General features: G+C 45.3%; 1 protein-coding gene across 3 annotated transcripts in view; it reads left to right on the top strand.

The window, feature by feature from the left end:
- The window catches only part of DESI2 (desumoylating isopeptidase 2), a 49,574-nt gene extending 37,028 nt beyond the window's left edge, over positions 1–12,546 (top strand). The window contains exons 3-4 of one of the 3 annotated variants that reach the window (XM_072732830.1): positions 1,557–1,693; positions 9,147–12,546. In XM_072732830.1, coding sequence (XP_072588931.1) covers positions 1,557–1,693; positions 9,147–9,380 — 371 coding nt within the window. In that variant the 3' untranslated portion in view covers positions 9,381–12,546. Of the gene's footprint in view, positions 1–1,551; positions 1,694–9,146 lie in introns of all 3 variants that reach the window. The other 2 variants (XM_072732829.1, XM_072732828.1) reach the window with 2 other exon arrangements.
- The last annotated feature ends 255 nt before the right edge of the window (positions 12,547–12,801 follow it).

The following is a 12,801-nucleotide window of genomic DNA, read 5'->3' as shown; positions in this document are numbered from 1 at the left end:
GTGACCTACCCAACACTGTTGGAAATCTCTTCATTTTTCAGGTGACAGCTTCCCTTGTGGTGAGCAAAGCATAGCATGCAGGGATGTTGACTTACTATGCTGTACACCTGAAACTAACATTTTGTGTCAACTCAAGTAAAAAAAAAAAAAAAAAGTTTAAATATTTAAAAATAAAATACCTGAAGAGGGAAAAAAAATGGTCAGTAGGATTTTTATTTTAGAGAGAAAGAGTGCAAGCAGGGCAGGAAGGGGCAGAGGAAAAGAAAGAGAATCCCAAGCAGGCTCCTTGCTCAGTGTAGGCCCAACGTAGGGCTTGATGTCATGACCCTGAGATCATGAGCTGAGCTGAAATCAAGAGTCAAGAGGCTTAACTAACTGAGCCCCCCAGGAGTCCCATACGGTAGGATTTTTTTTTTTTATCTTTTCATTTTTCCCAATGAAGGGGACACTGTTTTATACATTTGAAATAACCAAACAGTTGGTTAGCTGAGAAACTGTTATAAAGGTGTGTATATTACATGTTTTGATAAACCAAACCAAAGGTTCTGGAGCCTTACGCGTAGTCAACAGCCCTGAGATTCTGAATGCTTAATAATCAAATTACCATTTCTTAATTAAGGTTTGCATTTGAAGAGGTGTTTAGAATCTTAGTTTCAAGGAGCTTTAAAGAGACTTTTGGGTGTAAGATCATTAACTTGCCAAGTAGAAAGCCATGAAATGAGGTTGGAATTCAGGATAGGGCCACACATTTTTTATCACTACTAAGTTCATGGTTCTCTCAGCCTGTCACTGATTTGCTATAATGCCATCCTGAGTCTATCCCTTAGGTCTCCCTTTTAACAGGAGTACTAGATGGAAGGATTTTCTAAATATTTTCACTTTTTTTGGATGCCTAGATATAGATACCTTGTATCTGACTAAAATTCTGCTTTCTGCTGGATAATGTCTATTGCATTTCCAGGGCAGTAGTTGCTGGTTGGGTGGAGGGTGTTTATTTTTTAATTTGGGGGTTGGTTAGTTGGTCGGTTTTATAATGGTGTTTAAAAAAAGAAGAAGAAAAAGAAAAAAAAAATGGCTGGTGTTCATCTCACAATGGCACAGAGGCAGATAATGTAAAAGACTCTCTCCGAGTGAGACGATGCCAGCTCTGACGGCCAGCATCATTGAGCAGGAGGATTTGCAGCATGGCTCTGGTTCTCTAATAACCTGCCTGCTTCCACAGTGCTGGTGAAAATAATGTGCTGCTACGTTTTTAATACACAACACACCATTTCATAGAGAAAATGACCACGTTTGCATTGGTGTGATTCAGAAGTAACATACTTGGGAGTTTATTGTAGGAAAGGAGAAACTCAACAGAAAGTTTAAAAGGATCTCATTTACCTTTTTAGTCTTATTGCATTAACTCGGTTTTGTTAGGCCGGTCAGTATTCCTGGAAATAAGCAAGTCTTTAAAAAAAAGTGCTCTGTAGAAAGGTGTAAAACTCACACAGTCCTGTTTTGTTTTGTTTTTTTTTCCCTTTCCTCTTTTTTTTTTTTTTGTTCTTCAAGAGAAGCTGTAGTTTTAGGGAGCACGGACTTCCTGGAGGATGACATAGAGAAGATCGTGGAAGAGCTGGGGAAGGAGTACAAGGGCAATGCCTACCACCTGATGCACAAGAACTGCAATCACTTCTCTTCGGCTCTGTCGGAGGTGAATTCCCTTTTCCCCTCAAATCCTTCGGCGCTGGTTGACTCGCTGTCCCGCTTCTTGCATTGCTTCTCTGCCCCTGGGCTTTCCTGATCCTTCGTGTTGCATAGAGTGTGGTACTCTGTCCCTCTTTTGTATGAATGAGCTCTCCAAGCTCAGTGGCTTCCGAGTCAGCACGGTTTTAAACTGTGACCCCGATCGCGACTTAGCCATGGGTGGAGGTACACAGATCATGGTCTCCCCTTATTTGGATTCATTTTATTACAGCCCAGAACTTGCACTCCAAAGAAATGAATGCCTTAGCCACTTCTGCCCCTTAGCCACAGGATTCTTCTTTATCTAGTTTCGTTGCCAGTGGGAGCTTTTGGGCCTGGCTCTGAAAAGTATTAATAAGTTGTTGATTTTGCCACTCTCGAAATTTGGTTCTGCCAGCTTGCACGCAGACACCTGTTTGCCTTCCTGGTTCTTGACTCCCATGCGGGAGACCAGAGCTAGATCAGAACTGCAGGACCTGAAAACAGAAAATGGAGGGAAGAAATCACAAGATCACAGAGTAAGGCCTAGAGAATTACCTAGCTCTCAAAGAGCTGCCCCACTTGCCAACTCTTGGCTACTGGAGGTGGGGGTGGTTTCAGGTCCCCCAGGAGCTGCTGTCTTGGTGGCCTGTGCACGGTTGCCCAGGTCCCCACCCACCTGGCTCCCACAGCAGGGCTCTCAGACACTGTCTCCCACACCAGCATGAAGGAGTCGGAATCCATAGAACGTGGAAATTGGCAGAGACCATAGCTAGCATCCAATCCAGTTGCCCCACTTTACAGACATGGTGAGTGTGTGTTCATCCAGGGTGTGGAGGAGCAGCTGTGCTGCCATCCCTCGTGACAGGGGCAGCTACCTGCAGAATTGGGAATGGTAGATCCAGCCCCAGGAGCCTCGGGCACCAGCTCCCCTGCTGTCTCAGCCAGGCCACTGGCCTGGGGGAGAACATGTTGCCCGGGTAATGCCTGAAGTGTGTCCTCTCCTCCAGGAGGGAAGAGAAAAGAAAAGCCCCCCAAAATCCCAGTTGAATTTGGGGGAGCCAAAAATGGTAAACCTTTGTGTTGCTTTCTCCTCCACATGGGAGGGAACATGATTAAAAAGTTGCCAGGCCTGAGCCAAGGAAGAAGGGGACTGGGATACAGTACACCACACTAATTCTTAGTCTAGCTGCTGTAGAGGCCTCCCCACCCGCTGGGATCTCCCCAAACAGCTACAGCCTCTGTCATTGCTAAGTTTACTGCAATGAGGAAAGGAAAGGGGAATTTTTTTAATGCCTTTTATTTTATAATTATTGCATCTATGGATATATGACAGGAAGTGGTGTAAAATGTTTGCATATAATTTTGCAGATGAAAAAAATAATAATTTTGCAGATGATACAGGGACCACTTCACTGCGGAATGCTACAAAGAGAAAGTGTTAGTTTGGACACAGCTTCCTTGCCTTTAATAGCCTGAGTAAATGGAGTTTAAGTCTTTTAATAATGAAAAGAAAACATGTCTCCACAGCTGAGATTTTTACTATGATTTCTGTCTATCATGGCCTCTGGAGAAAGGGAGACAGTATACAAAGAGAGACCATTTCCAGATGGACTTCAAAGTGCTAAAAAGCAATTTTTAGATACTAATGAGGTCTTGTAAAATCAGATGTCTGGCCTGTAGAAGCTGATGATTTTTCTGGCCCAATGGGCCTATTTTTTAGTGGGTCTTAAAAGGGTTAAGGAAAACCTTTCATGCTGCTTAAATTTAGAAACATGGCTCCCTGACCATGCAACATCTTGACTTTACTGCTGCCAAAGAAAAGCCTGGGCTTTTTTTTGAAATCTTGAATTCATACTCCTAATTGCCTGGGCTTGACTCTTAGGCTGAAACCTGACATTGTCTGTTACCCTTTCTGCTAAAATGAAAGCCAGGAAAGGCTTGGGGAGCAAGGCTTCTTGGGGACCATTGCAGGTCAGGACACCTGTCTTTGTCCTGTACACTGTAAAAGCCTGTGGACATGGACTGACCCCTCTGGGTTACTTGCAGGTGTCCACCAGAAAGGGCTTTTTCCCAGTGGGACCATCTGCATTGAGCTGCTCATTGGCTCTATGTTTCCAATACAGGGACTGATTGAATCCCTAACCAGTGATTCTTACCAAAAGCCACAAGTAGGGAAAGGCACGTCACCAAGACTGTGAGCCCCTGCCCACTCCCGGGATGTCTCTTGGCAACTCCCTTCACGACCATGGATCAGTTGACTGTGGGTCAGTTGTAGCATCCTGTGCAGCAGTGGGTGACGGGCAGACTGCACCCTTCTTCCCATTCTGTGCTCCTTAGCAAGGCTGTGTAGTTTTCAAATGCAGCCGTCTGCTGATTCGGGGTGGTCTCGGCTGTCCACTAGGTAAATGATCAGGGGAGGGGAGGGGAGCGGCTATATAAACACACTGAAATTTTCTGAAAATTCAGGATTTGACCCTAATTCCATATAGGATGTGCCTAGTTCAGTTATATAAAAATATTTTCTGGTAAGAACTCTTTGTCCCTCTTGTGTGCATCCTTTCTAGATCAAAAAAAGGGGCTGGATGAGAGCAGGGGATAATTTTTAAAATGTGAAGTTCGGATCGCTAAATGGCGCACACAACAAACTAAAACCCCAACCCCTGGCACCTGGGGAGGAGAAGGGGGTAGGCCTCAATGTCCTTTGTTTTTTAATATTGCACCTTCCCTGTGCTAAAGAAGAACATTGTGTTCTGTCCTTCTAAGCTGCTGCAGGCACTTTGAATTCAGCCAGGCTGCTGAGCCAGCACGGGGCCCTGTTCCTGCATGCCTCTTCCACACTCGCAAGGCTGATAACCTGGCGTTGCTGACAAAAGAACCTTTTGGATCTGACCGTCTCTGGGTAGATCCTCTGAAACCAAGATGGAGCCAGTTTTTCTGGCTGGATTGAAAACTCTAGGACGGAAGCCCTATCTTCGTCCATTTGGGCTGCTCTAACACAGTAGCACAGGCTAGGTGCCGGGCAAACAGCAGACCTTTATTTCTCACCGTTCCAGGGGCGGGGAAGTCCAAAGTCAAGGCTCTGGCAGATGCAGTCTCTGGTGAGGTCGGCTTCCTGGGTCGAGGGGTGCATGGGCTCTCAGATCCCGGGATAGGGCACTGATCCTAGTCATAAGGGCTCAGCCCCTGTGACCTCACCGCCTTCCAGAGGTCCCACTTCCACACACCATCATGCGAAGGGTAAGATTTCAGCACACCAACTTCAAGAGGACAAAATTCTTCAGTCTACAGCAAGCTCCACGGTGCCCACTCCCCGTGAGGAAGCTCACTGGGTGGGGGCCTTTTAACTTGGACTGCCTGACTCCAGTGTGTGCCCTCTGGGATTATAATTCTTGTGTGTGTCATGAAGTTGCCTCAGCCCTGAAAAAAAAAAGGGAAATCAGGCAGACTTCAGATTACTGGCCAGAGTTGTGCTAATCCTAAATGATGCTTCAGGCCGGGTAAAGAAGGTTTGTATCAAAACTCAAGGTTGAAGCCATCCGACTTTCTAAAACCTTTATGGTTAGTGGGATTTGGGATATGTCTTAACTGGCCAAGTCCAGGAACCCTAAAAGGTATATCTGAGGTCAGTACTGCAGGTTGTTCACCCGACTGCATGGGGTCCTTTGATAATATTTGCTGTAGCAACAGGTTGGCCAAGTTTGGAGGTTGAGGGTGCTGTGTGTAAAAAAAAAAAAAAAAAAAAGCTAAAACATTAGAGGCTGCTGTCCTTATAAAGGCCTGCTTATCGGGGAGGGAGCGGCCTTTCTTAATGCATCTGAGAACTTGACTTTCAGAAGGGCTCCCAACATTCTGAAGCTGGAGGAGTGGCACACCATGCCTCACCCATTTGTTTGAACAGTGTGATTTCTGCTAAACACCTGCTTAGGTTCTGGGGAATCTAAAAACTTGACACATGCTAAGGAGTGGGTACCTGCACAGCCAGGCCCCCATAAGACTTTGGATGCTGGGTGTCTAGCAAGCTTCCCTAGTGGACATTTCACATGTGTTGTCCTGGCTCCTTTGTGGGGTAATTAAATATATCCTGTGTGATTCCACTGGGAGATGCCCTTTGAATGCTTGGTATGTGATTTCTTCTGTACTTCTCATCCTCTTCCCTGTAGTGGATCATGGCTGTGAATGCAGCTGTGTGCATGTACCTCACAGGAAAAATCTCAAACAATCGAACTTATACCTAAAGGAACTAGAAAAGAACAAAGCCCAAGGTTAGAAGGAAAGAAGTAATAAAGATCAGAATAGAAATAAATGAAATCTATAGACTAAAAAGACAATAAACAGATCAATGAAACTAAGAGCTGGTTCTTTGAAAAGATAAGCAAAATTGACAAATCTTTAGCTACACTCAAAAGGGGAAGAGAGGGCTCAAATAAATAAAAAAATGAAAGAGAAGTTACAACAGATACAACAAATACGAGGATTGGAAGACACTGAACAGATTGGACAACTATGAAGAGATGGACAAATTCTTAGAAATATACAATTTTCTGAGACTGAGTCACAGAGAAATAGAAAAAAACTGATTGGACCTATTATTACTAAGGTGATTGAATCAAAAACCTTCCAGCAAACAAAAGTCCAAGACCAGACAGCTTGACTGGTAAATTCTACCAAATGCTCAAGATTTAATAATATCTAACCTCAAACTTCTCCTAAAAATGAGAGAAAAGGGAACACTTTCAAATTCATTCTACGAGGCCAGCATCACCCTGATACCAAAACAGACAAGGACATCACAAAAAAAGAAGTCACAGGCCAACATCCTTGATGAACAGAAGTGCAGAAATCCTCAACATTCGCAAACCAAATTCAACAGTACATTGAAGAGGATTCTGCACCATAATCAAGTGGAATTTATCCCAGGGATGCAAGGGCAGTTCCACATTTTCACATCCATCTGTGTGATAACCACATTAGCAACATGAAAGATAAAAATCCTATGATCATCTCAGTAGATGCGGAAAAGCACTAGACAAAACTTAGCATCCACTTACAATAAAACTCAATAAAGTGGGTAGAGAGGGAACATCCCTCAACCTAATAAAAGCCAAAGGTGACAGGCCCACAGCCCATGTCACACTCAGTGGGGAAAAGATCAGGACAAGACAAGGATGGCCACTCCTACCATTACAGCGCTAGAACAAACCACCGCATGCTTACATCTCCATATCTAGCCATTGTGTCCCTGGGGTAGATTTCTAAAAGGGGAATGACTGGTTGAAGCCTAAATGCAAAATAAACCACTACCCGCTGTAAGAGATAGGCTTTATATCGTGACCCAGTATTTATACACACATGTACACATAATGTGTTAAAACAAATTCACAATTAGCCCTCCTTTCTACAATCTAATTCATTTTAAAAATTGAAGTTATGAAGTGCCTGGGTGGCTCAGTGGGTTAAGCATCTGCCTTCATTTCAGGTCATGGTCTTAGGGTCCTCGGAATCGAGCCCCATGTCAGGCTCCCTGCTCAATGGGGTGCCTGCTTCTCCCTCTCCCTCTGCCCTCCACCACCACCCCCAACCCCACCCCCACTCATTCGTGTGTGCTCGCTCTCTCAAATAAATGTTTTTAAAATTCAAGTTACCATGTTGAATGACTCACTGATGGGTCTGGACTTGAAGATTAAAGATGTTGGCTTGATGGAGGACCAGCGTGCTTCTGAGGACCGACAAATGGGGGAGTGGTTACAGGCTGGGGGACTGGTCACCAACTGGACTCTGCCATTAAGAACTCAGCCCACGGGTGTGACTGTATCCCAGTACAACTCCTACATATCAGGAGGCTATAGTTTATAGTACCGTGTTTTTGGCTGATCAGGTCACACCACCTGGCATTGCATAAGGATGAAATCAGCTTCCCAGGAAGCACATGAATATAAGAAGGAAGGTAGCTTGTTGAGTAAAACCAGGATTTGGGAAGTAGGTTGAAAGAAGTGAATAGTCAACAGTGGCTATAAAGCTAACCTCGCCACCACTTCTGTAGTTAACCTTCAGGTACGCAGATTACCCCCCACCCCACCCCACAATGTGTCTTGGGTGTAAAATATAATGTAATACTTGTTTGCCTGGGTTTCCTAGAGTAGAGAGAGAGGAGTGGTCATTGCTTGGTTTTCCCCCAGATCTAGTTCACAGACACATTTCTCAAATACTTTTTAAGATTTTGTTTTTTGTTTTTTGTTTTTGAAAGAGTGTAGTAGCGGAGTGGAAGGGGCAGAGGGAGAAGCAGACTCCCTGCTGAGCAGGGAGCCCAACATGGGCCTTGATTCCAGGACCCCGAGATCATGACCTGAGCCCAAGCAGATGCTTCACCCACTGAGCCTCCCAGGTGCCCCTCTCAAATATTTTTAAGTCATCTCTCTCTGTGCTGCTCACCAGGTGATCAAATTTGGTCAAAACATGCCATCTTCCCTCAAGTGAGACCACTGACCCTATGGTTAAGACATCATATTTAAAGGGAATGTAACCTTTGTCACGGAAGGCTAACCCTTTGGAGAGAGAAGTTACCTTGCTTAATTACCGGTACAAGTTTATTTACATTTTAGCCAATTTTTGGACATAAATACTTTGAAACCTTTTTCCCAAATCATCAACTAAGATCACCTAATCCTAATCTTTGACCCGACTAGAGGCAAACCGCTGAGGGGACAGTGGAGGCAGGGAGCCCAGTGTTGTGTGTAGGCGGGAAGGAGGGTGAAGACAGGAAACTTAGCTGCGGAAGCCCGCAGTGTGTCCTATCTGCAGAGCCGGGCAGTGAGGCTCTGGGGTCCTAAGGATCGGGTGGGGGCTGGGGGCCACCCGCCTGGCCCACTTCTGCTTCCGTCACTGCAGTGGGTGCTGACCTGGTTCTGCGCTTGGCCCCACTGCTGACACCGACTCACACAGCCAGGTCTGCATCTGGGGAGACGGTTCTTTGCCTAGGGAGATGCGGGTCAGGGACAGAAGTAACGGTAAAATGCAGGCCAGCAGAAATGGAGTAATGAAGCCTGGTGGGAGTAGAAAAGAGTCTGAAAAGGGAGACTTCACAGACAGGAAAGGACCCAAAACCCACCACTCTGACCTGTTAAACTCCTAGTGTGTGTGTGTGTGTGCGCGCGCGTGCGCACTGCCAAGGCTTTTCCTCTGGCGTTCAGAGCACGGGTGCACACATCTCGGGGCAGTCCCAGGATCACAGACAGAAGGGAGCCCAGCAGAGTAACTTGATGCTACAGGTGTAGAAAGTAGCCACTTGAATCAGGCTTCGTAGAGAAACAGATGGGCCAGCGGAAGGGGCCCAGGGGCCACATGTCCTGCGCACCTACTTGTCTCTGCCTGCCCCACTCCCTGGCACTGGCCCAGGCCAACCTTATTCTTCTTCCTAATACAGTACCCTTTGTCCCCCGTAGATTCTCTGTGGGAAAGAGATTCCTCGCTGGATCAATCGGCTTGCCTACTTCAGCTCCTGTATCCCCTTCCTACAGAGTTGTCTCCCCAAGGAGTGGCTCACCCCCGCAGCCCTGCAGTCCAGCGTCAGCCAGGAGCTGCAGGACGAGTTGGAGGAGGCCGAGGACGCTGCTGCGTCCGCATCCATGGCCAGCACCACAGCGGGCTCCAGACCTGGGCGCCACACTAAACTATAAACGTCTCCAAAGTCACCTCTTCAGAGCTGTCTCTTGACAGTTGACTATCAACTAGAGAAAAGTAAAAGAGTAAGCGTCCTCTGGATATTTTGTATGCAAAGATGGCTCTCCCCCAAATCCCAGTTTTTCAGCTCAGGATTATATTTGTAATCAAAAGAATCACTTGGCGCAGGAGGGAGAACTTTGTATGAAGCTGCCCTCTGGTTTTTTTTACCCACTTGTAAATTTGGATTTACTTGTTTTATACGAGTTCTGTTAAGTTATGTTTACAGTATTTTGTATCGCTGTTTACAAATCTTGCATGGACTCCTGCCACCGTGAAAGAAGAAAATCTTCACGTCTTCACCAGTGAGGCAGGTCATCTTTGTACACTTCTGACAGTTGCCAGAGCTACGGCATTAACACTAGGCACACGAGAGGTCCTTGAGTGCTTAGAGTCACCATCACCTGCTTAAGAATGGTCTTTTAGGTTGGTGTTTGGTTTTGTTAGCGTTGTGGCACCCGGACACAGAGGAGAAGGAGCACACGTGGCCTGAGACCTCGGAGCCTGGGGCTCCCCCAGACCAGAGGGGGGCTTTTAATCCCAAATTCCAGTCCACTGCGGTGGGCTGGTCCATTCCTGTGTCCGTCCAGCTTGGACGCCTCTGAGTCTGTAGTTAAGATGGTTTTCGTTAAAGATATTCTGCTAGTCACTGAGGAGTATTTTTGCACATGTGTTGGGGGCTTCATCTTTATTTTAATACATACTGCTACCCTCCCTGCACTGGGCTGTGTTGACGGGGTTGGAAAGATCCTAAGTGGCAGCCCTCTGAGTAGCAGTGTGACTTGACATTCAACTGCTTTATAACTATTCAGGCTGCCTTTCATACTAGACCTTGAAAACTGGAGTCTGAAGCAACACTCTCCAGAAAGTTCATTATTGGATATTCCGACATTTTACGTACCATTTCAGACAGAGTGTGTTGGAGTTCGTTGGCTTGTTATGGGAGTAGCACCACCTCATCATAGAAAACCCAGTCGCATTGACTTTATGTTGAAAGATATTTGTGTGTCTTAAAATTCATCTTTTTCCGTTCTCTCAAATGTGTCTCTTACAGAACCTACCCTGAGAAAGGAATTGTCACCGCAGATAAGTCCTCATTAGCAAGGACTCTGCTCAGATCTACTCCCAGTGTGACCCTTGGATGTAAGAGCCAAGTCATTACATGTCAGATTCCATTTTTCTGCCTTAAGAATGAATGTCCTACGTAGAATATTGGGTGCAGCATATAAATTATCCAAGGCAGTGACTTCAGCTTTATAGAGATTGTTAGTTTTAAAGTCACCTACCTTTATTTCAACTTCTAGATTGGATTGTTTGCTATTGCCCTTTATAAAGATACATATCTTTGAGTAAAGTACATTTTTAACTTTTCCATCAGCTGATTTTGATTCATTTTATCAACTTAAGCCCACCCTATTCCTAGGGAAAACAAACCTTGGGTTAGAAGCCCTGACCTGAGGACAATGAAACCACTTAACCTACATGTTTTTGACTGTTCCATTCTTGGAGAGGCAAGCCTTGACAAGTCTGTCCTCAGTTCTTTAGTGGGTGCAGAGCACTCTTTTAAGAGATGGGACAGGAAGAAGAAAGGAATATAGGATCTTTGCAAGAAGTTCGCTTGGTTCAGGCATAAAAAGGAGATTTAGAATAAAACACTAAGACTCTGGCAGTGCATTTGTTCACTCAGAGGAGAGTCCTAAACCCCGGTCGGCTATAAAAACGTCTGATGCCGTTTGGGATATTTTTTAAATAATGTGGTGGATGACAGTTTCTAATGCATTCAGAGAAACATGATCTTAGTCTGTGCTGCTGACCCATGAAAAGGAGGGCCTGTCGGTTAGAGTCTTCCTGGGGAATAGCTGAGAAAACCCCATCTGTGCTCATCCGGAACCCAGCACCTCCACACACAAATGATTTCATTATTGTTGCATTGTATTTACTTTCACCTGCAGCATTTGGAGTGAAAAATAGTGTGAAGGGTCCTGGTAGAAATAAGTAGTGGCCTGAGGCCATTTATCATACTAACAATCAGCAGATAAAATCCTGGGTGTGAGCTTGCTTGCAACCCAGTTGTACTTGAGGTTGAAAAGAGAGAAATATCTTTATGTTAGAAAATCTCATATAAACCGGTTCCTCTCTGTAGTTCAGAGTTGAGGTTGAACTTAACTCACTAGCATTTAACCAGCTTTTCCTTGCCTTTGCAGAGAAAGAATTATGTTCTCAGCCTGATCTCTGTTGAGAAAAATCCAGTCATTAGGACACATGTGACATGATGGAGTCAGAGATTCTGTATTGTAACTGAGTGAAACCCATTTCTCATGGTGGGCTGGATGGTAACAGTGTGGGAGGGTCAGAAGCTACTGGTTTCTGTTGTTCCCATACCCTTGGGTGAGTGAATTGGTTGGTTGGTAGGTTGGTTGGTTTTGTCAACCCTAAGAGGGGGCATCAGTTTTGGAAAGTGGGAGTCCGGAGTTGTAGGAGGTGGAGTCAAAAGAGCCTCCGCTGGATGCCTGAACCCCAGCCAACTGTTGCTCTGACCCACAGCAATAGCGCAAAGCTCCCTTCACCAGCATTTGTACAGAGCAGGAATTCTGGTGTTAGCCGATGGACGCCATTGTGTGTACGAGGAGAGTCCACGCTACAGACAGCGGCGGGACTCCGTATCCGTGGCTTCTCTCCATCACAAAACGGGTAGAAACACATTCACTGCTTCAGGGCTCTAATCTGTGTGTCTTCTTTTGGCTCCATTTCTGCAAGATATTTGGTCGTTTTGATACATGCTGTGTTTCCTTTGGGTTTTGTTCAGCAAGCTGGCCATGCTGCCATCGCATCTTCTTCCCTGCCATCTGGTCTTAGAGTGTGGCTCAGTTACTAGACTCGCCTTGTCTACGCAGTCAATACACGTCTTCACTGTTTGAGAGGTGTTACAGCTGTTAAAGAATCTTCATGAACCTGAAGATAATTTCTTGTGAAGTTGAATGCAAAATGTACTGTCATTCATAGTGTTTATATAAAAAACAAATACCAGGAATTTCACTTTTGCTACCTTGATATAGCATTGGGCTATCATGTTAACAACATTGAAATACATCGATTTATTAAAAAAAATACTTTTATAGGAAATGTTTTACGAGTGCTTTCTGACCTCCAGACTGTAGCTGTCATGTATTTATGTTAGAGGGTGGGAGGCGACTCTTAAAACCCAAGGCTTCTGTCTGCTCTGCAGAGATACAGTTGGCCCTCTTGTACATGCCTGTGCATTTACTCACGCACTTGCTTTTGAACCTGAGTCCATGGGCCAAGTCCTTAGCTGCCAAAGAGCATAACCACACTCCTCACAGGTAGTGGGTGTCAGCCCTGGCTTCCAGGCAATGAAAC

Source organism: Vulpes vulpes, chromosome 13 (assembly GCF_048418805.1).
Source record: "Vulpes vulpes isolate BD-2025 chromosome 13, VulVul3, whole genome shotgun sequence".
Taxonomy (NCBI): domain Eukaryota; kingdom Metazoa; phylum Chordata; class Mammalia; order Carnivora; family Canidae; genus Vulpes; species Vulpes vulpes.
The sequence above is the reverse complement of the archived record's forward strand: the minus strand, read 5'-3'. Positions and strand labels throughout refer to the sequence as shown.